This window comes from Mesoplodon densirostris, chromosome X (genome assembly GCF_025265405.1).
Source record: "Mesoplodon densirostris isolate mMesDen1 chromosome X, mMesDen1 primary haplotype, whole genome shotgun sequence".
Lineage (NCBI taxonomy): Eukaryota > Metazoa > Chordata > Mammalia > Artiodactyla > Ziphiidae > Mesoplodon > Mesoplodon densirostris.
In genome coordinates, this window is record NC_082681.1 from 2,256,568 (window position 1) to 2,280,941 (window position 24,374).

Sequence of the window (24,374 nt, forward strand, 5' to 3'; positions counted from 1 at the left end):
CCCAGGCTGGGGGTCCTCTGTGGTTTGGGAGAGGTGTGCTTTTTCCTATGACCCCTCTGGGATTCAGCCGCAGGGGTCTCGGCGGGAGCAGCGCCTCCTTCCGGCCCTCAGGTGCGCAGCGCCGGGGGCCCGCGGGGCCCAGGGGGCGGGGGCAGGCGGGGGGCGGGGGCAGGGGCGCGGCGAGGGTGGGGCGTGGGCGGAGCTCCTCCCCCGCGCTCTCGGCGCACAGCCTGCGGGGTGGTGACTGACCAGCCGTGCCGCGCTTCCCAGTCGCGTTCGCCGCCTCTGCCGCCTCCGCGCTGCAGGCCCCGGGCCCTGCCGCTCCAGGCTCTGCCCGGCCCCGCGTCCCCGCGTCCCCGCGTCCCGGTGCCCGGCGTCCCAGGTCCCGCAAGATGACGCTGAAGGCGAGCGAGGGCGAGAGCGGGGGTGCCATGCGCACGGCGCTCTCCGACCTCTACCTGGAGCACTTGCTGCAGAAGCGCAGCCGGCCCGAGGTGAGCTGCCCCCGGGGCCCGGCGCGGGATGCGGGCCGGTCCTTGTCTCTAGGCCGCGCCTCCGGCCGCGGTCCCTCCCCGCCCGCCGCCCTGCCCTCAGGGGTCCTGCCCCCGGGGTGGAGGCCGCAGCGGGCGGCGGGGTTCGGGCGGGACTCCGGACGCGGTGGCTGGTGGCCCCCAGTAGCACCTCTAGGCGAGAATCGGGAGAGGCCGCGGCCTCGACCGAGAGCTGATTAAGGTCAAGGGAAACTTCTTCGTGGACGGAAGTCAGGGTCACAGAAAGACTGTGAGGAACAGATCCGAGAGTAGGACTGCTTGGTGGTTGTGTCAGCAGAAAGGGTTGTAAAAGCCAGCGCTGGCCCCGAAGTGCTCACTCACCGTCCCTGTGCATTTAGGCAGGGCCCCTGGTGCTGGGGTGCAGATGGGTGGACCCCTGTGTCTGTTTGTGGGCAGTCATCTCACAGGTAACTCTGCCCCCCAGATTCCTATGATGGCCCATAAATAGCTCATCACCTCGATCCTCAAAGATGCCCAGAGGGCAGGGTTGATCATTTTCTTGTTATCTCTCATACTTCTGGGTGTGGTGAGGACCCAGCAAGGTAAGGTTGTCACTCAGGGTCTCTCCCACAAGGGCACGGCCACCAGGATGCTCGCTCACTCACTCATCTGAAGGCTGACGCTCTGTCCCATTGTCAGCCGTCAGCCAGCACCGGCCAGCAGCCCTTCCATGTCCCCTGGCCTTCTCACAACGCGGTGACCAGGTTCCGAGAAAGGATGTCCACGGAGACACACAGACAGAGAGAGAGGGCCAGGCAGAAGCTATCTTGCCTTTGATAACTCAGCCTCAGAACTCACAGTGTGAATCTTTTTCCTAGACTACAAGATCTTCCAGGGCAGGGCTGTTTCACACTCACTTTTTACATTTTAAATGCCTGGTAAGTGGGTCCTCAGAAATGTTTGCTGAATTAATAAGTGACTTAAGAGGTGAACATGTGATTCAGCATAGCCATCCACTTTCACAAATGAGGAAACTGAAGATCCACAAAGTGAAGCAGACTGTAGAGCTGTGGACTCTGGGCTGGGTGGCATCAGCTCAGGTCTCCGCATTCACACCTGACTGTCATTGCAAATCAGGGTGAACCCGTGGGGAAGACATTGGTTATTCAGCTGACAAGACAAAATTGGAAGTTATGCAGCAGCATGTACCCTAGGAGGGGATCAGGCTCTAAAACTACTTGGTTCCTCATAAGTCTGGACATGGGATTTTTTTTCTTCCCCACAATCAGCTCACTTGGCTGAGCCTTAACTCACCCCCCCCAAAACAACACCTCTCTTTATTAAATTTTCTTTTGGCAACTTTATTGAGGTTTACTTAGCGTACATCTAATTCACGAATTTGATTGTGCAGTTCAATGACATTTGACAGATGCATCCCATCATGTGGCCGTCACCGTAATCATAACGTAGAACATTTGTATCACTCCAGAAAGTTCCCCGATGGTCCTTTAGGTTCATTTCCCCGGAAACCTGGAAGCCACCCTGGCAACTTCTGGAAAACACTACCACTTTGCCTTTTTCAGACTGTCTTATAAATGGACTCCAACCATATGCAGGCTTTTCTTTCTGGCTCTTTTCACTTAGCACAACCTGAGTGTCACCTGTATCTCAGTGCCCAGACCCTGTGTAGACCTGTCTGCTCCTGGTGGGGAGGCTGGAGAAGTCTTTTCCGGTTTTGAGAAGAGGCCCTTTCACTGCCCTCTGAATAAATAGCAGTTTTTGTGGAGCTGTGAGTTGATCCTGCAAAACCAGATACAGTCTATTGCTTAGTCAGTTTGCTTGAGTGTATGAAAGGATTTGAAGATGAAATAAGAAAACTTGGTAAAGCACTGAATGAAAAGCATCCAGATCTGCCAAGCTGTGGACACTGGAAGAAGAATCTCCACACGATGGAAGGTGGCCTGACCCCACGAACCTGCTGATGCTTATTTCCTGAGGTTCACCTTCCCTCTGGGGCTCCTAGCAGTCTCTGCTGCCAACACTGGGCTCTGCCTCCCCCTTGCTGCCCAGGTTCCCTGTGCCTTTGATTTCTCTTCTCTGTAAAATGGACCTGCTTAGAGGGTTGCGGTGATGTTGACCTGACGTAACGCCTGTCCAGCAGCAGTAGCATGTTTTGCTGTCCTAGCAGGAACCAAGAAAAGTTGTAAGGAAGTTGTTGGCTTTAAAGGAGTTCATAAACTCATGTTGCTAAAGGCTTCATTTAGGGAGATTGCTTTTTATAAAAGTTCTAAAGACTGGAAACCCAAAGTTTCACCTCTGATTATAGTCCACATTTGGTATTGAAAAAGTATCATCGGGCTTCCCTGGTGGCGCTGTGGTTGAGAGTCCGCCTGCCGATGCAGGGGACATGGGTTCGTGCCCCGGTCCGGGAAGATCCCACATGCTGTGGAGCGGCTGGGCCCGTGAGCCATGGCCGCTGAGCCTGCGCGTCCGGAGCCTGTGCTCCGCAGCGGGAGAGGCCACAACAGTGAGAGGCCCGCGTACCACAAAAAAAAAAAAAAGTATTGTCAGAATATAATTTTGCAGTAGGTTTGAAGTGTAGCCTGTCTGCCATATTTAAGTACATGTTTCCTTCCTTGGAGAAACATTTTATGAGCTCTCTCTGACCTTGATCTTTTTTGCAATCCCTTAGTGCACATAAGATTGGTTGTAAAATTCCTACTTTTCTCTTCAGTTCTGTTTGAAGTAGCCCTTCTCCCATGACCTGAAGCAATACGTTGAAAGTCCCTGAAAGTTCACTTGGGCCTGTCCCACATGGGAAATGACCTAAGAAATGTCAGGCTGCAGGTGAGTTTCCACTCAGAAGAGCTGTCTGTGGGCTCCTGGGTGGGGAGATGCAGCATCACCTGTTGTGCATGGGCCAGGATGTCACTGGCGAATAGCGCTCCAGGCAGGGGATATTCAGGGTTGATGGGGGTCTTGAGACACTGACAAATGTCCCCTGGGGCAAGGGAGATGAAATCAGTTGACATTTCATTGACTGCAGAGATTTTTTTCCCGTAAGCAGTGAGTTGCTCAAATCTTTCACTGTTGCTAAAAAAGGAGGGGAAGTGACCCCACGGATGGGAAACGGGAAGAAAAGCTCTGAATTAGGGAACCAGAATACAACTTTTGTAACGTGACATTTTCTTTTCTGAGTCTTCACTTTTCCGTTTTTCCTTCCCATAGAGAAATACACATGAGCAAAGTACATACGCAGTTGCCGCTGGAACGGCTGCTCTGTGACCACGATTCCCATCCGTGGAGGCCACCAAGCACGGATCGTGTAGCACTGCAGTGTTTACTATGGGGAAAATCCATGTGTCAGTGGACCCATGCAGCTCAAACCTGTCATGCTCAAGGGTCGACTGTATAGGTTTTTGCTCAAAAGTCACTTGCCAGAAAATTCTGGCTCTGAGGTGCCCCTCTTTCCCCACCTCTTTTCCCCGGCTGTTGTCATTTGTGGTGAAACAGTGCTCAGCTGTTTCGGGTACCTCGAGCCCTCTTGGTTTTCTCATCGTTTTTCTTGTTTTCTTTCCCAAAGTGTAGGCTGACCTTGCCTGCCGTCTGCGGCAATCACTTGCCTTCTTGGCCTGGGCCTTCTTCTAAGTCTCCACATGGAAACAGTTGGCAAAAAGCCTAACAGTAGGCTGAACAAATGTTTGTTCTTTCCTCCGTTCACTGTCACCGGCTCTTAATCCGACTGTTTGGGTGGGAAAGCCACCCGCTGCCAAGTTTGTTTTTCATCTCTTTTTTAATCCCAACTTCCTTTGAGCCACTGCCTCTGCCCTTTGAACCCGCTGCAGATGTTTCCTCCAAAGGGGGTTTCAGCGCACAGGCGTTGCCACCCCAGCAGTGTGTGTGATTAAAGGCCGAGAGGCTGCAGAGCTGCCCCCGTCCTGCTGGGGTGGCGGGGATGAAGGCTGGTCTCAAGGTTGTGAAGTGAACTCTGCAAAATGCCATCTAGTACCTTTGGCCGCATCGTTCAGCATCACTTGGTGGTCGTGGGGCTGTAAGGACTGAAAAACGGCTTAGCTTTGGGGTGACAAAGTAAACAAACGAAATATTTGCAGCATGTTGGAATGAATGTATTACCAGCTATGGAAGCAAGAAAAGTTAGACCAGTTCAGGGGCAGGACAGGTGCCCGGCACGTGGCCAGTGGACGGATGGACAGATGGGACAGGGGACAGACTGCAGTCTAAGTCGTCAACCTGGATACATTAGTTACCCTGAGTGGCAGGCAGGTAACCTTCCCATTTCTTCAAAGCTGAACTCTGTGGGCGTTTCCTGCCCTTGGTGTGGTCTCGGACCCACGGCTGGGGTCAAGGAAGCACCTTGGATCCATGTGCATCTGTCTGTCTGTCTAGCCCTGCTCCTGGGATTGTCTGTGGTGAGGGGTGCAGGGGGCTGGTTGAGGGAGTTTCCTGCATGTCAGGTGCTGTTGAGGAGAGGCTGGCCCCCTCTTGCTGAGCAGTCAGGGAAGCCTCACTGTTGCTAGTTGGTTCTTTGGTCGCCACGTCGGAGGGTTCCGTTTATCTTACTCATCATTTGCAGCTTCTGGGTGAGCATGATAGTGGCTCTGAGTCATCCCGAAGGGGGACGTCTTGATGAATAAGCACATTTGGAAGACCAGCCTTTCAGATAGCAAGTCTTGAGCTTTCCTGGGTGCTGAGTCCTTAATTTAAAGGCTGATGTGTTAAAAGCTATCTGTGTCATGGAGCCAAATGAGAAGGTGATGAGGGGAGGGCACCGCTTTATCTGCCTGTTCCAGGTACACAATCACATAGGCGTCGGCCCCTTGCAAAGGTCACTTTGTCTTCCGTGGACTGAGACTTTCGAATCTGTCCTTGTAGACGGGCCCAGCACGTCTCGAAACACAGGTGAATCATCATAAATGGTTTATTGATGGCACTTTACAGCACATGATAAAATAATCTGATCTATGTTTTCAGATTTTATGGCCATCAGTACCTGCTTTGGTTACTGACACAGATAAATGGTAGATGCTGATAAATCCATAGGATTAATTTCTGAGTTTGGTTTTCAGCTTTCTCAGCCCCACAACTACTAGTGAAAAAAGATTTGTAAGTCAGGATCAAGGAAAGTCCTAAGTTTTATTTCATGCTTTGAGGCCAGAAATTTGAGATTTGAGCTCTTTGTCTATTCACAGCAGTCATTCAGTCAGCAATCCTTGAATTCCTCACTCTATACATTCAATCTCTTAATACATGCGCATGGTAAAAATATACAAATAGTACAGATGCTTAATTTGAGAGAAAGAATTCTTCCTTCCAACTTGACGCTGCTTTTCCTCTGGTTTTCTTGAGTCTACTTAGAGAGCTGTTTGATCTCATTCTCTTTAAATGGGTCTGTGCAATAGCTACCTAGCTTTGAAGAGTTTTAACCACGTGGTTCCAGGTCGCCATGGGCAATGCTTTGAGGAACTATTTGGTCACTGTGTGTTGTGGCCTCTTACTTACCCATCCCAGAGTCTGGAAACTGATCCTGTACCCTGCAGATGTCTCAAGGATTAGTTGTTGCCTCTGTCCGTTCTTTGGTACTGTGCTCTCTTAGTTATAGCTCTTCGGTTGCAAACAAGTGCAACTTGCCAGCCATTTTGCTAGTTCTTTTATGCAATAACTTCACCTCTGTCTACTACAAGCTCAAAAATAGTACCCCGTCAAAACCATGGACTTGACATTGGTATGACATGTGAGTGTAGTTCTGTGCCATTTTGTCACATGTCTGAATATATGTAACCACCACCACAATCAAGATATGGAACTGTTCCATCAGCACAGAGACCTCCCTGGTGCCACCCCTTTATAGTCACATCTCCCCGTGTCCCCTTGGCAACCACTAATCTGTTCTCCTCCTCTATAATTTTGCCGTCTCTAGAATGTTATATAACTGGAACCATATTGTATGCAATTTGTTATTGCTGGGAAGTGTCCCGAGGTATGGATCGACCACAGCCTGTTGAACTGCTCGCCTATTATAGGCTGTTCTCCTTGTCTCCAGGTTTGAGTTACTACGAATAAAGCTGTTATGAACCTTCATGTACACATTTTGCACAGACTGTTGTCTTGTGCCATTGCTGGGTTGTAAAGTAGTCATTTAGTTTTTTAAGAAAGTTCCCAACTCTCTTTGTAAAGTAGTCATTTAGTTTTTTTAAGAAAGTTCCCAACTCTCTTCCCAAATGGCTGTAACACTTTACATTCCCACCAGCCATGGATGAGAGATTCAGTTTCTTTGCATCCTCACCAGCATTTAGTCTTGTCACCGATTTTTATCTTAGCTATTCTGATAGGTGTGTAGTGGTATTTCATTATGGTTTTAATCTGCATTTCTCCCTGGTAGCTAATGACATTGAACACCATTTGCCATCCTTCCTTACATATCCTCTTTACTGAAATACCTGTTCATGTCTTTTGCCCGTTTTCTAATTAGATTATTTTTATTGTTGCATATGGAGCATTCTTTATGTACTCTAGATGTTAGAAGTTTTCATTGTATGTGGGGTTTGTGAATGTTTTCTCTCAGTCCACATCTTGTCTTTTCATCATCTTCACACAGGCTGTCACAGGGGTAAAGTTTTTCATTTTTAAGAGGTCCACTTTATCAGTTTTTCCTTTTATGGATACTGCTGTTGGTGCCAAGTATAAGAACTCTTGTCTAGTCCTAAACCCTGATGACTGTCTCCTATGTTTATTTCTAAAAAGTTTTGTAGTTTTGCATTTAAGTCCATGATCCATTTTAAAGGTCTAGTTCAGTGTTTCTTTTTTTGCCTATGGGTGTCCAATTGCTGCAGCATCATTTGTTGAAAAGACTACCCTTCCTCCATTGAATTGCCTTTGCACCTTGTCAAAATCAACTGGACGTATCTGTGTGGCTCTATTTCTGGGCTCTCTCTTCTGTTCCATTGACCTTTGTGTCTGTCCCTCTGCCAGACCACACCGCCTTGATTATTTGTAACCATATAAATCTTGAAACCATGTAGACTGATTCCTTCTACTGTCTTCCTTTTCAAAATTGTCTTAGCTGTTCAAGGGCCTGTGCCTTTACATCACATAGATTACACGTCGTCCAGAGGTACTTTTTTCATGTAACCTGCAGGGATCGGGTGAGTGAAGCCACTTGTGGGTAAAAAATAACATCTCAGATGCAGGAGGATCCACAGCTCATGCTTAGCTTTGCTCCCAGGGTGCAGTGGAGAGTGAGCTAGAGAGCGTGTGCCCATCTGCAGGGGGGCAGGTTCCACAGGGACGGGTCTTCTGATTGTAACTAAACGAAAGAAAATAAAGCAGAACTTTAAATTCTACATTCATTCCTTCATCAACTTTCCCTCTCACTGTACTCATGGGATCGGTAGCCCTTCCCTTCATCTCTTTTCTGTCATGTGTGTGTGGACCTTAATGTTGTTTCGTGACTTGCTGTAGGTAGATTGTAAAGAGGGAAAGTTAGTAAAGGTTTTTGTATTATTATGACCGGTTGCTGACCCAACACCTTTGTTCCACTTCTTGCTGATCCCGCCTCTCCCTGATCTTGTTTGGGATGGCAGGATGCCCAACTCAGTTCTTATTTTCTCAGCCCCTTTTGCAGCCTGGGATGGCCACGCTGTGTTCTGCAGTTCTGGCTGATGAGACATGAGCAGATATCCATTGTGGAAGTTCTGGGACAGATGCCACTGGCCTGGCCCTTCTTCCTTCTTCCTGCCTTGAAAGTGGAGCTGTAGGTTGGGTGGGCAGCTTTTCCGGAGCTATTTTCTCAGAAGTCTGAGCCCCAGCCCGTTGTGCACCGGCCAGTTCCTCGTATGTGCATGTTCCAGGCTCTGCTGTCTTCTGGAAAAATTTTTGAAATCTCTCATCCCTGATGACTTCCTGTTTTTTGTCTGTGGGTTTCTATTTACCCTCCCCCCTTTGGTCTCATTTAAACAGGGTCCAGGCTACATGCAAGTACTTAGGCTGCCAATTTGAACCTAAATCACAATCACTTAGGAAAATTCTATCTTGCCAGAATAGAAAGTGTTGTACTTTGTAGGGCTTTAGGAATAATAGGCTTTCATTTGCCTGTTTAGAAATTAATTTGAAATGAAACGAATACAATTTACTTCTCACCTCCTTCTCTAGTCTCCCAGTTCCCCTCTGTTGTTCATGTCTCTTTCCAGAGATGATGCATTTACAAGCAAATATGAAGATATCCTTACCTTTCACTGTTTACGCTGATGATAACATACCTTTCCTCACTCTTTTTTTTTTCCACTTAGTATGTCTTCCAGATTAAGCTCTGAACCTCCTTTTCAGGGCTACATGGTGTCTGTGTGCCAGGATGCCCACGCACAGATGCAGTGGTAACTGTGTTAATGGCTTATCTACTGTAGACGACCTTGAAGTTCTGTGTGGTTCTGGGCTCCCAGGTCTCATAAGTCACTTTTCTAAATATAGCCCTTTGTTAGACAATTCTGCTTTAATAGCAGTGCCGTGTAACTCAATGTCATGTGAGGTTTTCGAAGTTCTAGTTGCTACACAAGGCAGTTTCTCTCTGTCAGTACTTCCCTCATTCTGTAGACAGACAGATAGGTCTAGCTGTTCCCACCTGGGGATATTCCCGTTTCGCCTTTACCACCAAGGGGCTGATGAGATGTCCTGCTCACGGCTCCAGCCATTGGGAAGATCTTCCCTCCCCACGGTCTCTGAGGGGCACCCCCAGGTGTGGCTGGATTGCAGCCACAATCCATTTTCAGCTCAAACCTTACATAAACCAGGGTCAGGCTTCTTCCTTCTGCATATTGTTTTTGATGGACTGTTGTATCAGGAGAAGGAGCATTTCAAGGAGATTTATTCATATTGTGCAGCAGCCACTTATTCTCGTTGGCGTGTGGTCTCAGAGCAACACTGTTCTTCAAAGCCCAAACTTGGAAGCACCCCAAAGTCCATCCACAGCAGGACACCACACGAGGGTTCCAGTTCCTGCTCCATGGCCTTTTCACTGTCTTAGTGCCATTCCCTTCCAATGTTTTATCTGAAAATTTTCAATCTCACTGAAAAGATGAAACAATTTTATAGTAACTTCCATTAGCCATACCTCCTAGATTCTACCATTAACATTTTGCCATGTTTGCTTTATCACATATCTATCCCAAAACCATCCATTCACCTTTTTTTGTTTGTTTTGCACTTCAAAATAAGTTGCAAAGATCAGAACACTTCACCCCTAAAAGCTTCAGCATGCATATCATCGGCTAGGGTTCAGTATTTCTTTATGGTTCTTTTTTTAATTTTGTGGTTAAATTTACATACAGTGAAATGCACTGGATGAGTTTTAACAAACGCATACACCTGTGCAATGCAACCCTGGTCACAGTTTGGAACATCACCAGTCCAGAAGGTCTGTCATGCCCTTACCCAGCCTACCCCTTCCCATCCTATGAGAGGCAACCAGTGTCTTAAATTTTTTTTATTGTAGTTTTGCTTGTTCTAAAACCTCATGAATGGCCTCCTCCTGCAGGGGGAGTTTTCAGCTATAGTGAATAAAGCTGCTGTGAACTTCTGTGTGCAAGCCTTTCTGTGGGTGAACACCTAGGAGTAGGGTTGCCAGGGCATAGGGTCAATGTATGCTTAACTTGATATAAGAAATCGCCACACCCTTTTCCACAGGGCTGCGCCGTTTAGCATTCCCACGGCGATGTCTGTCCTTTTCACTGTAGGCTCCCTAGTGGCCGCGGAGTGGTATCCTGGTGATGTTGGCTCTTCATAGGCCTTTTTAGTGAAGAGTCTGTTCAGACGTTTTGTCCATCTTTTCATTGCTCATCACCCTGTTATTGAGTGAGAAGAATTCTTTCCATGTTCTAGGTATAAGTCTTTGTACTCTCAGGCTGAGAGTTTTGGTGAGAAGTGTTTAGGTTTGATGACGTCAATTGTATGGTTTTTGATTATTGCTGTCTGTGTCTACTAAACCTTTGCCTGACTCAGTGGAGTTTCTCCACGAACAGATATTCTTAACTTTAAAGTATTTGTAGTTTTAGTTTTCGTTTTTTTACAGTTTTCTGCCTCCTCCCAGGTTTTGAAGATGTATTCTGCTTTCTTCTCAAAGCTTGGTTGTTTTATCTTTCACGTTTGGAACTGGTTCTGTATATAAAGTGATGTGGGGACCAACATGCCCTTGGCCTGTGCGGAGTTGACCCAACACCATGGATTACAAGATCCATCCCTCTGTCTTCCCTCCTGCCAAGGCCACGGGCCTTAAATTACTTCAGATTTATACTAAAAACATCTTCCTAGAGTGTAATCCGTCCAGCTTTGTTGTCTTCATGGTCGGGGTCAAGGGGTCACAGTTGCTGTGTCGTCTCGGGCTGATGGCAGGGGTAGCCGCTTGGATAAATAACGCTTCACATCAAGTCTAATGCAACTGGCCACCAGCCTTAGGAGATGAGCGTCGGTTTGCTGAGCCTTTTGGGTTTTAGATGCGCAACAACGACCTGACGGCTGCTTGCTTCATACATTTCTCTGCTGTTTTGACCCGACAGACTGTGTCACCCCAGCTGAGCGCTGTGACGGAGGACATGTACGCCAATGGGCCTGCTGCCCCGGGGAGCCCCGCCCGGGCCCAGGGCCAGGAGGCTCGGAAGGTGCGGCTCATCCAGTTCGAGAAGGTCACCGCGGAGCCCATGGTAAGCCCTCTTCCTCACCACCCAAGGCCCCTCATGGCAGGCTTCTTGCCCCTGCCAACTGACGACACCTCGTGTGCAGACAGAAAATATTTCTCCCAAGAAGTTGCCTTAAGTTGTCTTAAAGATCAACTCAGAAAGAGCTTGCAGTTAAGCTTGCTGTGCCCTTGTCTGTCTTCCAGGGAATCACGCTGAAGCTGAATGAGAAGCAGTCCTGCACGGTGGCCAGAATCCTCCACGGCGGCATGATTCACAGACAAGGTACAGGCCTGTTTTGTTCAGTGATTCATCCTTTGCTCCCTGTTCAGGGCTGAGGGGCACGAAGCTTATAGTGTTCAAATTAGGGAGCATGGGGCTTCCCTGGTGGCTCAGTGGTTGAGAGTCCGCCTGCTGATGCAGGGGACACGGGTTCGTGCCCCGGTCCGGGAAGATCCCACATGCCGCGGAGCGGCTGGGCCCGTGAGCCATGGCCGCTGAGCCTGCGCGTCCGGAGCCTGTGCTCCACAACGGGAGAGGCCACAACAGTGAGAGGCCCGCGTACCGCAAAAATAAAAGATGGGCACTGATTGCTGCCATCTTCCTAGGAGGTGATCTTGTTTATTTTTACTGTTCACCATCTCTACAAAGCTCTAGTGATGTGCTCCTGGCCAGTAGCTCAGCCATCTAAGCTATCACAATACTTCGTCCCCTCTGCAATAACACAACTATTTTGAATGATCTGCCTTTATATCTACCCTCTCATGAGAGTCCTTAAAAGGAAGAACCCGGGCTTCCCTGGTGGTGCAGTGGTTGAGAGTCCGCCTGCCGATGCAGGGGACACGGGTTCGTGCCCCGGTCCGGGAAGATCCCACATGCCGCGGAGTGGCTGGGCCCGTGAGCCATGGCCGCTGAGCCTGTGCGTCTGGAGCCTGTGCTCCGCAGCAGGAGAGGCCACAACAGTGAAAGGCCCATGTACCGCAAAACAAAAAAAGGAGCATTTGTGTGTGTGTGCCGAGAGGTTTTCTGTACCGTAATGTCTGTCGCTCCCTCTGAGCATTCTTATACACTTATTTACGCCAATACTTTTGCAGTTAGTTAACATTTGAGCAACTACTGTATGCAACCCCTTGCATTAGACTGTGAACACATAGCAGTGAAGAAAACAGACCATCTCTACCTCCTGAGGCTATCAGTTAAACTGAGAAAATAGGGAATTCCCTGGCTGTCCAGTGGTTAGGACTCGGCCCTTTCACTGCCGAGGGTGCGGGTTCCATCCCTAGTCGGGGAGCTAAGATCCCCCAAGCCACATGGCACGGCCAAAAATAAAAGAAAAAGAAGAAAAGAAACACAATAAACTGAGAAAATAGACATTAACAAATAATTACAAGTAACTGTTGTATCTCCATGTGAAGCTGCCGTCAATTTGCAGATGTGTCATTTAGTAAAATGCTTTTCTGTGTATCAAGGGTAACACAAGTGTAGATACGCATTCTTCACATGGAATCTAAACAGTGATTAACTTTACCACTTGGTGGCATCTGGAGGTCTTAGCTAAACAACAGAGAAACATCGAGCTTTCTTGTTCCTTGGATTGTGTTCAGCTGTGTCATAGCCCCCTGACTTCAGGGGGACTCTAGTTCCAGGACGCTTTCAGGACCAAGTGCTTTTATTTTGCAGTTGGAGTCCTGAGGTCAAGGAGGATGACATAATCTTAAACCGTCAAGTGCTTGTCTTGCTAGGTCACTGAAGGCCACGAACAGAACATTCCCGTCTGTCATGGTCGAATGGTTTCAACCCTGTGTGTTCTACAGTCTATTGTACAACATGCTCTAGATCGTGGTTTATTTTCTGTGGCGTTTTGACATCTGTTGACACCTCTTTCGTCTGAACGTTTGTTCTTTTGTTGGTAGGCTCCCTTCACGTCGGAGATGAGATCCTGGAAATCAACGGCACGAACGTGACTAATCACTCAGTAGATCAGCTGCAGAAGGCAATGGTGGGTATTCACTATGCCCTTGTCTGCATGAAGCATCGATCCACATTGGTGTCTGTGTACCTCATTTTTCTGTGAAAGTGTTTATACCTCATTGAAGGGCCTCTTACCACTGCTAATCTTTACTCTGTGCAAGAAATGCCAGCTCTGTCTTCATTTAGTAAACTTCGCAAACAAGGCAAAAGACCCAGAGTGTCTGTCTAGAAAGACCATTAGACTGCAATGGCAGCTGTGAGTCCCGCTCTCCTTTATTCCAGCCCTGTGATTTGGAGCAGGGGAATTCACTCCTCTAGGTCATCTGTAAAATGAAGGTGGTAGTAATTGCTGTTCTTATGTCATAGATTTGTTACAGAGAACAACTGGGCTATAACAGGTGAAACGTTGAATGTGCTCCTTACATGCAGTTGTGCCGGGCATTGTGCTGGGTGTTTGCCTCTCCACATTCTTCACCATCCCTGTCCACCCCTGAACACAGCAGAGACCCTTCCTGTAACCAAAGCAGGAAAAAACACATGGGGTAGTTGGGTGTAATTGGTCACGGCCGGTAGGAAGCACCCCTCAGGCCCTCGGCAAGGAGATGCCAGGGTACCAGCCAGGGAATGAAGCAGAGAATAGCAACTTAGGGAAAAGTTTAATTTGAACCAGAACTGAGGAAACTGAACCCTTAGAGAGTTCTGAAGCATGGCTGTTTAAGGATAGACCTCACTTCTGACCCAGATGAAATAACAGGGACCAGATTTACCCTGCTTCTTGAAATGACTCACATCGTGAATATTCATGTACCTGATGACAGAGGATTCAAAATACTGGAAGCAAACACTGCCAGGACTGCCACATTCTGCAGGATAGACTGTGTACCCTGCCACATGACAAGCCTCAACAGGTTTAAAGGACTCAAACCATACAAAAATGCACCGTCCACCCACAATGAAATGAAATTAGAAATAAAAAACAGAAAGATACCTGGAAATCCCGAAATAGTTGCAAGTTAACACACTTCTAAAGAAGTCACAGGCCATAGGAGAAATCACAAGGCAAATTAGAAACTGTCTTTAAATGAATAGAAATGAAAGCACAGTGTATCAGATTTTGTGGAATGCCACTGAACTCGGACCAAGGTGGAAATGCCTGGATGATAAAACGAGAAAGGTTTCAGTCAACAGCCTCAGCTTCTACCCACAGAGACTAGAAGAAGGAGAACGAATGAAACCCAAAACAAGCAGAAGAAAAGAAACAGTCAAACAACCAGAAATAGAACAGAGACCTTGGTAAATGAATGTGGAGGGTGAAGGGGTTTGTAAAATATAACTCTGAAGTAGGCGTAACCCACCTAAGAGAAACTCTATAGGACCAACGACCCAGTTCCTTCCACAAAGAAAAGACTAGAAAAGAAAACACTGCAGGGAGAACAGGTAGATGAAAATTCGACTCTTATAAGACATATCCACCAATTGCAAACAGTGTCGGACCACATGCCCCAGACCCTTCATTCAGCATCTTCCCACCCTCTGGAGCGGGCCACCTGTTTCCCACCAGGACACTGCCTGGATCGTTTCATGGTCACCAACACGAGGAGCAGTTTGGCCTAATGGTTGCTTCTCAATAGAACGTGATGCATGTGTTTTCTCTGAGCCGATGGCACAGCTGTATCCCTTTGTCTTGCATAAAAACCGTTTCAAGGATGTGAACATTCAACACTTGTGCTTCTTTTTGATTTATGTAAATAAAATCAACTATGTAGAAGGTAATTTGTGTCGCGGCAAAAGTTACCATGAACAATACACTTGGAGAAATACTTGTTGTGCATATAATAGGTAGACAGTTAACAACTCTAATATTTAAAGTGCTTCTAAACTTTGTATAAAAAGGCAAATAACTAGGGAGTTCCCTGGCTGTCCAGTGGTTAGGACTCTGGGCTTTCACAAGACAAACAACCAAATAGACAACTGGGCAAAGATATAAGAAGGAAAAGCATATAGCCAATGAGCTCTTGAAAAGTGCTCAATTTTGGTTACGGTAATAAAATTACAAAATAAAGCAACCATGAAATAATTTCCACCCATCAGATTGGCAGAAATTTAAAACAAACGTTAACATGTAATTCTGGCAAGAATTTCAGGGGAAAGGGAATCTCGTATACTCCTGGTGAGAGTGGAATTTTTATAGTTTTTTAGAAAAGTAATTTGAGGATAGCTATAAAATTGTTTTTATCCTTTGCCTCTGCATTTCCATCATGGGGTTCTAGTCTGTATAAATCAAATGCAAATATATAAGGACACGCGTTAAAGGGTGTCTACTGCAGCAGATTGTAATAAAAAAAACCTGGCAACAGTGGACACACCCAGTGATGGGGATGGTGGCTGAGCAAGGGATGCGGCAGAGCCATGAGACAGAGTGAGTGAGGTCTTCATGTATCAACCTGGAAGCAGGTCATAGAGTAATGCATATGGTATAATCCCATTTTTGTTAAAAAGAAACAGCAAAAGTACACATGTATGAATATGTGTGTAAATATTTAGACACATGACTGGCCCTTTATTGGTGTGGAGAAATGTGTGGATATTTGTGTGCCAGGGTTCATTTTAAGTACTTCTGGGGACCTCTTGGGGGTCGACCGCGCGGAGGAGGGAAAACCATTAGCCTTTGTTCGTTATTCTTTGTGTGTCCCCATGTTGTTATGCTGCTTTATGGGGCACATGACACTTCTGTCTTGGAGGAAGCATTGTGCTACAAGATTTCAAAGTGTACAGTAAAGATGGCTATTGGAAAAAAAAATGCCCAGGACTTTGGGAGGGGAAGAATGACTTAATGAAAACCCCCAGTCACCCCGGTTCGTTTTACATGACAATTTTATTTCACCTTTCTTTTTTAATAGAAAGAAACCAAAGGAATGATCTCATTAAAAGTAATTCCCAACCAGCAAAATCGGCTTCCTGCACTGCAGGTAGGTGGCACCATTTTCTCTGTTGTGATGATGGCAGGATTCGGGCCCAGTGTGTATTCTTTGAACTTGATTGAAATGATGTGATTGTAAATATCTCAACAAGCATAGCTGCCTGGTACTCTCTGAACCAAACTAACATGTGCTACAAACGGGCAGGCGTTTCTCTGACCGCGGGCATGACTGGCCCCTTGCAGCTCACTGGGGCTGCGGGGCCCTGACAGATAAATGTGGAAGAAGGAAGTTTTAAAAAAATAACTCCAAAGTTTGTGTCACAGGTCACTGATCGTATGATGGTATAATTTTCTTTTTAAAAAAACTTGTTTTAAATTGAAGGTTTGGTATATATGGGCACATATACAATAAAGGACACAAATCATAAGTGTAAAACTAGATGAATTTTCACAAACTGAACACTCCCATGTGACCAGCACCGTAAGAGTCCCCATGCCCATTTCCAGTCCCGCCAACCCTGACTTCTAACTCCAGAGACGAGTTTTGCCCCTTTTTGAAATTTGTGTTAATTGACTCACACAGTATGAATCCTTTAGTGTCTCATTTTGTTCACTCGGTGTGAAGTCTGTGCTGTAGCAACAGCTGATTCCTTCTTATTCATTTGTTGTATGACTATGCTCTGGAGGGCCTTCTGTGAGTCTAGCTTTTTAGTTCTTACAAAACTTAGTGCTGCCATGCACCTTTTTGTACCTGAGTCTCGGGGCATTTCTGACGAGCTGTAGGCTGTGTGCATCTTTCATGATGTTGCCGAACTACTTTCCAAGGTTTTCCATTCGCAGCTGCAAGTCCCAGCTCTTCCACGTGCTCACTAGCACTTAGAATTATCTGGGGGTTTTTTCCTTCATCTTGGCCGTTGTGATAGTGGTGTTACATTGTGCTCTCTACTGGGAAATGGTGTCTTCTCTAGTTTGTTAATCAGCCTTAATTTCATGAATCTTCAAAGAACCAATGTTGCCTTTCTTGATCCTTTCAACTCTATTTTGTGTTTCACTGGTTTCTGCTCTTTATTATTTCTTTCTTTCTTTGGGTTGGATTTTTACCCCTAATCTTCCTAGCAGAGGTTACTGGTATTAAATTCTGATATAGCTTCTTCCGGTCTTTTTTGTTTCTATGTATAAAGAAATACTCTTAAAATTTCAAGCATACTAGGTATTGTTTTTATTTAATGATATTCTCATTTAATGTTATATCAGCAGCATTTTCCCAGGACATTAAATATTCTTCTACAAATTGATTTTTATAGTTGCATGGTAATATATTCTGTAGATGGCCGTATTTAATTAATTAATTCCCCATTCTTGGAAAATCAGATTGTTTCTAATATTTCACTCTAATAGCTAATGCTATGGTGAGCACGTGTATCCACGTATTGTAACTGACAAGCTTCTGTGTAGAAGTAGATCGTGGGGTCAGGACTTTGGGCACATTCACAAGGAAACAGTGCATTTCAGATAGTAGCCTTCTTTTTCAGATGTTCATGAGAGCACAGTTTGACTATGATCCCAAAAAGGACAACCTGATCCCTTGCAAGGAGGCGGGGCTGAAGTTCGTCACCGGGGACATCATCCAGATCATCAACAAGGATGACAGCAACTGGTGGCAGGGACGGGTGGAAGGCTCCTCCCAGGAGTCGGCGGGCCTGATCCCCTCCCCCGAGCTGCAGGAGTGGTGAGCTGCCAGTGGCGGGGACCCATGGCCACCAAGGCTGCTCAGCTACCGAAATCTGTCATCCTGTGTATAGTTTCTGTTTCTCAACCGGGCCAACCTTCCGGTTTTCCTGGAAGAATGGGCGGTGGGGGCAACGATGCCTTGATGAGCCTGACTGGCCCTTATGGGTGAAGGAGGCTGACTGGCTCTTCCTTCATCCATGGATCTGTGTTGCCACAAATGCTTTCCCTAAGCTTTAGGTCCCTAAGCCCGCGTTGGGACTGCAGCCCCCTCTTTCTCTGCCAGAGGAGGACGGGGTCTGGGATGACACAAAGGGCAGGAGGCAGGTGGGCCTGGGGGTTTTGTGTAGAAGGGACGGCACAGGCGAATGACCCCGGGGCTTTTACACCGAGAAGCCACCAATGTCCTCGGTCATCTCTTCCCTCCAGGCGAGTGGCGAGCGGGGCTCAGTCTGCTCCGAGTGAGGCTCCGAGCTGCAGTCCCTTCGGGAAGAAGAAAAAGTACAAAGACAAGTACCTGGCCAAGCACAGTGCAAGTACGCTCCCGGGCCTCCCCGCTGCCCGGCACATCGTTCTCACCCCCCGGGAGCCAACCCAACAGCCTTCCAGACCTTTCTCAGTACATCAGTGCCATCAGTATGGCCAACTGCAGGGTCTGAGCAGCCCCAGGCAGTGGCCTGTTTTCCTTAGAACTAATTCAGACTTTGTCCCTTAGCTGCCACGGTTGGAAATATATGATCATTATAAATACGTTTGAGCGGATTGTAGATAGCAAGTGAAGAATAATCTACAACTGAGCTACTATTTATTGAATGCCTCCTTCCTGCCGGGAGCATTCTAGAGAAAGACAGGAGCAAAGCACAGGGCCTGAAAGCTATGTCAGGGGCCTCCAGTGAGGCAGGTGTGGCCGGAGCATCGCTGGTGGCAGAGAGGAAGGGACAGCAGCGCGAGCCGGAGATAAGGGGAGATGACGGGCGCGTCAGGTAACGAACTGTGGAGAAGAAGTGGAGAGGGTGGGGGCCAAAAGATTAGAGAAAACTCGAGTCCAGAGAACTGACCAACAGCCGTGCTGAGTTTAGATGGTGCGGGGGTTGGGAAAACCAAAAAATAGACCCCAAAGAAGGGCATCCACGATCCAGGTTGTCCCTGATGGTGTCCGAGCCGGTATAGCCGGTCGCAGCCTTCGCTGTGTGCCCGGCTCTGGCATGAACACGGCTTGCTTTTCTTTGTCTCTAGTTTTTGATCAGTTGGATGTTGTTTCTTACGAGGAAGTTGTTCGGCTCCCTGCGTTCAAGAGGAAGACCCTGGTGCTCATCGGTATCTTCTCATTGCTTTGCCACTTAGAGTACATTTCTGCATTTCTGTTCTTATTTCCCTGCCTGCAGTACGTAACCTCCCTCACTCCCTCTCTCAAAAAAACAAAACAAACAACAACAACAAAAAAGACAAGGGCAGTGAGGAAGAAAAGGAAACGAGAAGGCAGGTGTCTTGGGTCCTCCACGCGGAGCAGATGTAAGGAGCTTTCTGAGTCCTTACCGGGACTCCCCTGGGTTCACGTTACAGCAGAGGGTGAACCTCACATGGTTTTCAGCAACGAACTCTTTTAGGTTGTCTGTCCGTCTGGCGGCAGTAGGGGTGCTCCAGGCCTATGCTTCTGGGTCCTCCCCATCTTTAGAGTGAAAACATGAGTTGCTTAGAGGACCTGTATGAGGGTTCTGTTTAAATTTCCAGTAAAAGTCAGTTCCATTCATTTTGGAGAGTCCAGTAAGGCAAATATACTTCAAAATTAAACAGAAAATGCCACGTGGTAGCTGCCTCCTCTGTGGAAACGCCAGTTCTCTTTGGAATCCTAACTGGGACCCCAGGGCCTGGAGCCCCTGGTCCTCCTGACACCAGCCCAGAAGCCACGCAACTCGCTTTGACCTGTGGCTCATCTCGGGGTCTGAGAGATGAAAACCCCTATCCCATTCCTCTTCCTAGCCCCACCTTTGTGTCTGGGGCAAGAAATGGAAGCCTTTATCTCCTCTGTCTGTGCAGGAGCCAGCGGCGTGGGCCGCAGCCACATCAAGAGCGCCCTGCTCAGCCAGAGCCCGGACAAGTTCGCGTACCCCGCCCCGTGTGAGTAGCTCGGGGGCCTCGAGGACACGATACCGTGGTCATCTGTCTTTTCCTTTGTGATTTTTTTTTCTTCAGCTGCACCGCGCAGCTTGCAAGGTCTTAGTTCCCTGACCAGGGATGGCACCCAGGCCCCAGCAGTAAGAGCGCTGAGTCCTAACCACCGGACCTCCAGGGAAGTCCCTCCTTTGTGATTTTTTTTTAAATTATTAATTAATTTATTTATTTTTGCTGTGTTGGGTCTTCGTTTCTGTGCGAGGGCTTTCCCTAGTTGCGGCAAGCGGGGGCCACTCTTCATCGCGGTGCGCGGGCCTCTCACTGTCGCGGCCTCTCTTGTTGAGGAGCACAGGCTCCAGACGCGCAGGCTCAGTAGTTGTGGCTCACAGGCCTAGTTGCTCTGCGGCATGTGGGATCTTCCCAGACCAGGGCTAGAACCCGTGTCCCCTGCATTAGCAGGCATATTCTCAACCACTGCGCCACCAGGGAAGCCGTCCTTTTTTTTTTTTTTTTTTTTTTGCGGTATGCGGGCCTCTCACTGTCGTGGCCTCTCCCGTTGCGGAGCACAGGCTCCGGATGCGCAGGCCCAGCGGCCATGGCTCACGGGCCCAGCCGCTCCGCGGCATATGGGATCCTCCCAGATCGGGGCACGAACCCGTATCCCCTGCATCGGCAGGCGGACTCTCAACCACTGCGCCACCAGGGAGGCCCCCGTCCATTTTTTTTTAAAAAAAATGTTTGATTATAAAAAGAAAAGCCAATTTGGAAAGATACAAATTTGTGCCCATAGTTGCTCCCATTAAAAATGTAGCTGTGCTGTTTGTCTACATAAGAGAAGCAGCGGTCAACATTTTTATACTGCTTCAAAAGATTAAGCAAATAATGTTATTAAAAACTTATGTTACTTTTTTTCATTTTAATTTATATTATAAACACTTTCTCATATGCCTAAATCACTCTGAGAGCTCTCTCCTGGTCCATTGAGTGGCTAAGGAAATTACAGGACAGCCACCAATTGTCATGAAATGTTTTCTCAAAGTAGCGCTCAGTTAAGGCCCACGTAACCCCAGCAGCTGTTGTAGGAGAAGGGTCGGGCCAACAGTCAGGCGGACGCTTAGATCAGTTCCATTCCCAGGAGCGAATCTGTGTAGAAAACTGGATTTTAAACCTGTTATTAGTATTTTTTTTATTCCTTGCTTCTCCGTTTTGCCTTTGAGGACAGAGTGACACACTGGGGTCAGAAAGCAGAAGGCTTTGGAGGTAGAAATAACCACGACAGTTCCATCATTCAATAAGTTAGAATGAGAAGTGAGTTAGAAAGGGTAAGAGGTGAGGATAACTCAGGTCAAAGAAGAGTCATCGTTTTATAAGATGGAAAGAAAGACGTGCGGCAGTTGTGCATTGAGGAGAAGGTGCCCATTGAGACAGACCAGAGGATGACGCAGGAGACCAGGGGGTCACGTCTCAAGCTACAGCATCTGTAGCACGTTTTACTCAGAGGATCACTTACACGAGTAATCGTAAACGTTGTGACTTAAGGACATTCCAGCATTTAACAGTGTGAGTTTAAAGCAAACAAAAGTACTCTTCTTTGCAAACAACGAAAAGGAGCCTTTCAGTGTACTTCCCAGAAATCCTGACTGTAGCCTGGAGATCTGTTTCTAAAATATTTTCAGCTGTCATTTCTTCATTTCGGAGCTTCTGTGTCCCTGGGGTTGGTGTTTGAGATGCTCCTTCATGAAGGGAGGAGGATGGTACGAACTTGCTCCACTGGGCTCTGGCTCTTGACAGTTGAATGTGTTCTGGGCAGACGGGGGCCTTCCTGGTCCGAGTCAGCCCCTCGGGGTCCTGTGTGAGCCACCCCTCTGGTAAACTCCCTGTGCTAAACGCAGCTGGGGTGGCGGTGGCGACGCCAGCGTCCGAGCCCTCGGGAGCCAAGGAGGCCCTGAGTTGCTCAGGGATTTGGGTTCTCGTGCACAGATACGACACGGCCGGCCAAGAAGAGTGAAGAAGACGGGAAGGAGTACCACTTCATCTCCACAGAGGAGATGACGCGGAGCATCTCTGCCAACGAGTTCTTGGAGTTTGGCAGCTACCAGGGCAACATGTTTGGCACCAAATTTGAAACAGTGCACCAGATTCACAAGCAGGACAAGATCGCCATCCTTGACATTGAGCCCCAGGTGGGTAGGCACGGAAGGCAGGAGTGGATGGGAAAAGGGTGCTGAAGAGCACAGCCCATGGGACCCTCCAGCAAGCGCAGATCTGCGCCACGAGCTTTCACTGGGATCACCTGGAGGAAGAAGAGCAGGACCAGGAATGCTGGAGACAGTGCGGGGATTGGCGAGGCCTGAAGATGCTGATCGCAAAGGTCCGTCATGACAGCTAACGCCTTTTCTCCCCCTCTCTTCCTCCACTCCCTTTTTCCAGACCCTGAAGATTGTTCGGACGGCAGAACTTTCACCCTTCATTGTGTTCATCGCACCCACTGACCAGGGCACTCAGGTGGGGCTGAAGGGTCTGTGCTGGGGGGAGCGGGGCCGCTCTCCAGGCCCACGGGGACCGGGCATCGGTCCGGATCATTGGCCAGAGCACCGGCAGAGCTCAGCTTCCCGACCCTAAACCTAACCCTGCCTGCTGCTGTCCCCTTCCCGCCCGGCCAGGGGCCAGAGCACGTGTGCCTGTCCTGTCTGTTCAGCAGACACTTGTTAATGCACCAGCCAGGCCATTTTTCCAGAAGAGCAGATCCTGACACTGGTGCAACACGGGCTTAAGAGGGGCATCTGGGGGCAGGGCAGGGACTGTGAAGAACAGAGGCGGCCCTGGGCCCACGTGGTGCGTGCTGTGCGGGGAGGGGCGGGAAGGAGGCCAGGCCCATGTTGAAAGGCCTCCCCGCTCCCCAGAGCCGAGCTGCCCCAAACCCACCCTGCAGGTGCTTTGCTTTGCACTGAACGTGTGGGGACCTCCCTGCGTCTTTCTCAGTAGCTGTGTGGTCTCCCATCGTGTGGATGTAGCAGAGACTCATTTAGTTTCCTCATTGCCTTCTTGATGGCTATTTAGGTTTAAAACTTATTATAAGTAATACGGCAGTCGATGGCCCTGTGCGTACGGCGTTTGACACGTGCAAATATATGTGTAGGAGAGATTCCAAGCAGGATTGTGTTGGAAATGTGGAGAGGGTGTCCCTGTGCCAGGAGCACGTTATGCACTTTCAGCTTCGGTGAATCCGCTGGAGGGGAAACAATCTCACTGTACTTGTATGTTTTACTGGAATCGGTGGTGCTGGGGTGCAGACGGGTGGATCCCTGCTCCATCCATGGCGCCCTCTCTCCCCCTCCCTCCCTCTTTCTCTGTCTCCTCCACAGACGGAAGCCCTGCAGCAGCTGCAGAAGGACTCCGAGGCCATCCGCAGCCAGTATGCTCACTACTTTGACCTCTCACTGGTCAATAACAGCGTCGATGAAACCCTTAAGAAACTGCAAGAAGCCTTTGACAGGGCATGCAGTTCTCCGCAGTGGGTGCCTGTCTCCTGGGTTTACTAAGCTTGCAGAACAGGGGGAACGACTGTGGGCCCCTGTCGAGCCTTAGGAACTCCATTCCCCTTACTTTAAGACAAACAGGATCACCCCAGCTAGCTCTGTGTCAGCTTCCAGCTCTCTGCAACTATCCTCATGACCAGTGGGTATCCATCTTGTTCAGGTTTCTGAAGGGCTGGGCTCTGACCTCCCTGATAGATGGGGCCCCATGGATCAGGATTTCAAAAGGATCTCTGGAAATTGGGGTCCGAAGTACTATCCAAACGCAGCTGCTGATCAAAGATGGTACACGTGGGGAGGAAAAGCAATGGACCCTGTCCCTCTGAAGCCTGCACTCCTTTACCTACAATCACACTGGGCATTTCATTTGTCTTTGCTTTGAAGAAAGCATTTTTAACTGCAACTTTCTAAACTGCCAAAATGAAACAGCTGTGCAATAGGATGAGGTCTGCTCTAGTGAAACCCTCAAAAGCAATAAAAGTGTTGCTGTGTTAAAATGCCAATGACCTTGTACCTTTTAACTCTCTGGGTTTCCACCTGTGCCCCAAGCCTCTGGGAGCAGCTGCTGGAGGATGGTACCAACACCAAATGCCTCTGCTGGGTTCACAAGTCTCCCTCAGGCTTGTGACGACCTTAAGACTAGAGGTCAGTCAGGCTAAAAGCCTACGTGCATGTGGCTGGTGCCTGTGTGCTGGGCCGGGCATGTGCATGTGAACACATACGTGTGTGTAACATGTAAAAACACTTTGGGAGCAAAGGTGTAAGGGGACCGTCCGGTTTCTGCTCCAGTGGGGAGAGTGCTCTGAAGCCCTTTGCCTCCACTTGCATTGGCCTAATAACCACTCCTTTTAGCTTTCTCTTCTACTCTCAACATGGTTTTCAGAGCACCCAGACTTGCTGCCCAGGTTTAAACTACTGTGTCCAGAACGAAATA

General features: G+C 48.3%; 1 protein-coding gene across 2 annotated transcripts; it reads left to right on the forward strand.

Annotated features, from left to right (window-relative positions):
- Positions 1-242: 242 nt before the first annotated feature.
- MPP1 (MAGUK p55 scaffold protein 1) lies at positions 243-23,936 on the forward strand. Of its 2 annotated transcripts, XM_060087696.1 has the most exons (12): positions 243-494; positions 11,057-11,200; positions 11,380-11,458; positions 13,087-13,172; positions 16,045-16,113; positions 17,597-17,793; positions 18,222-18,328; positions 19,029-19,109; positions 19,830-19,910; positions 21,885-22,087; positions 22,335-22,409; positions 23,270-23,936. In XM_060087696.1, the coding sequence occupies exons 1-12, from the start codon at positions 393-395 to the stop codon at positions 23,444-23,446; spliced, it is 1,401 nt and encodes a 466-aa protein (XP_059943679.1). In that variant the 5' UTR covers positions 243-392; the 3' UTR covers positions 23,447-23,936. The 2 variants fall into 2 exon arrangements, with proteins under 2 accessions (XP_059943679.1, XP_059943680.1); XM_060087697.1 differs by lacking the exon at positions 19,029-19,109.
- The last annotated feature ends 438 nt before the right edge of the window (positions 23,937-24,374 follow it).

Bases quoted from the DNA above. Each gene is read 5' to 3' on its own strand.
- MPP1 (XM_060087696.1), top strand. From the start codon at position 393: ATGACGCTGAAGGCGAGCGAGGGCGAGAGCGGGGGTGCCATGCGCACG. The intron at 11,201-11,379 runs GTAAGCCCTCTT...TCTGTCTTCCAG, and splicing joins AGGTCACCGCGGAGCCCATG to GGAATCACGCTGAAGCTGAA. The intron at 22,410-23,269 runs GTGGGGCTGAAG...TCTCCTCCACAG, and splicing joins CCACTGACCAGGGCACTCAG to ACGGAAGCCCTGCAGCAGCT.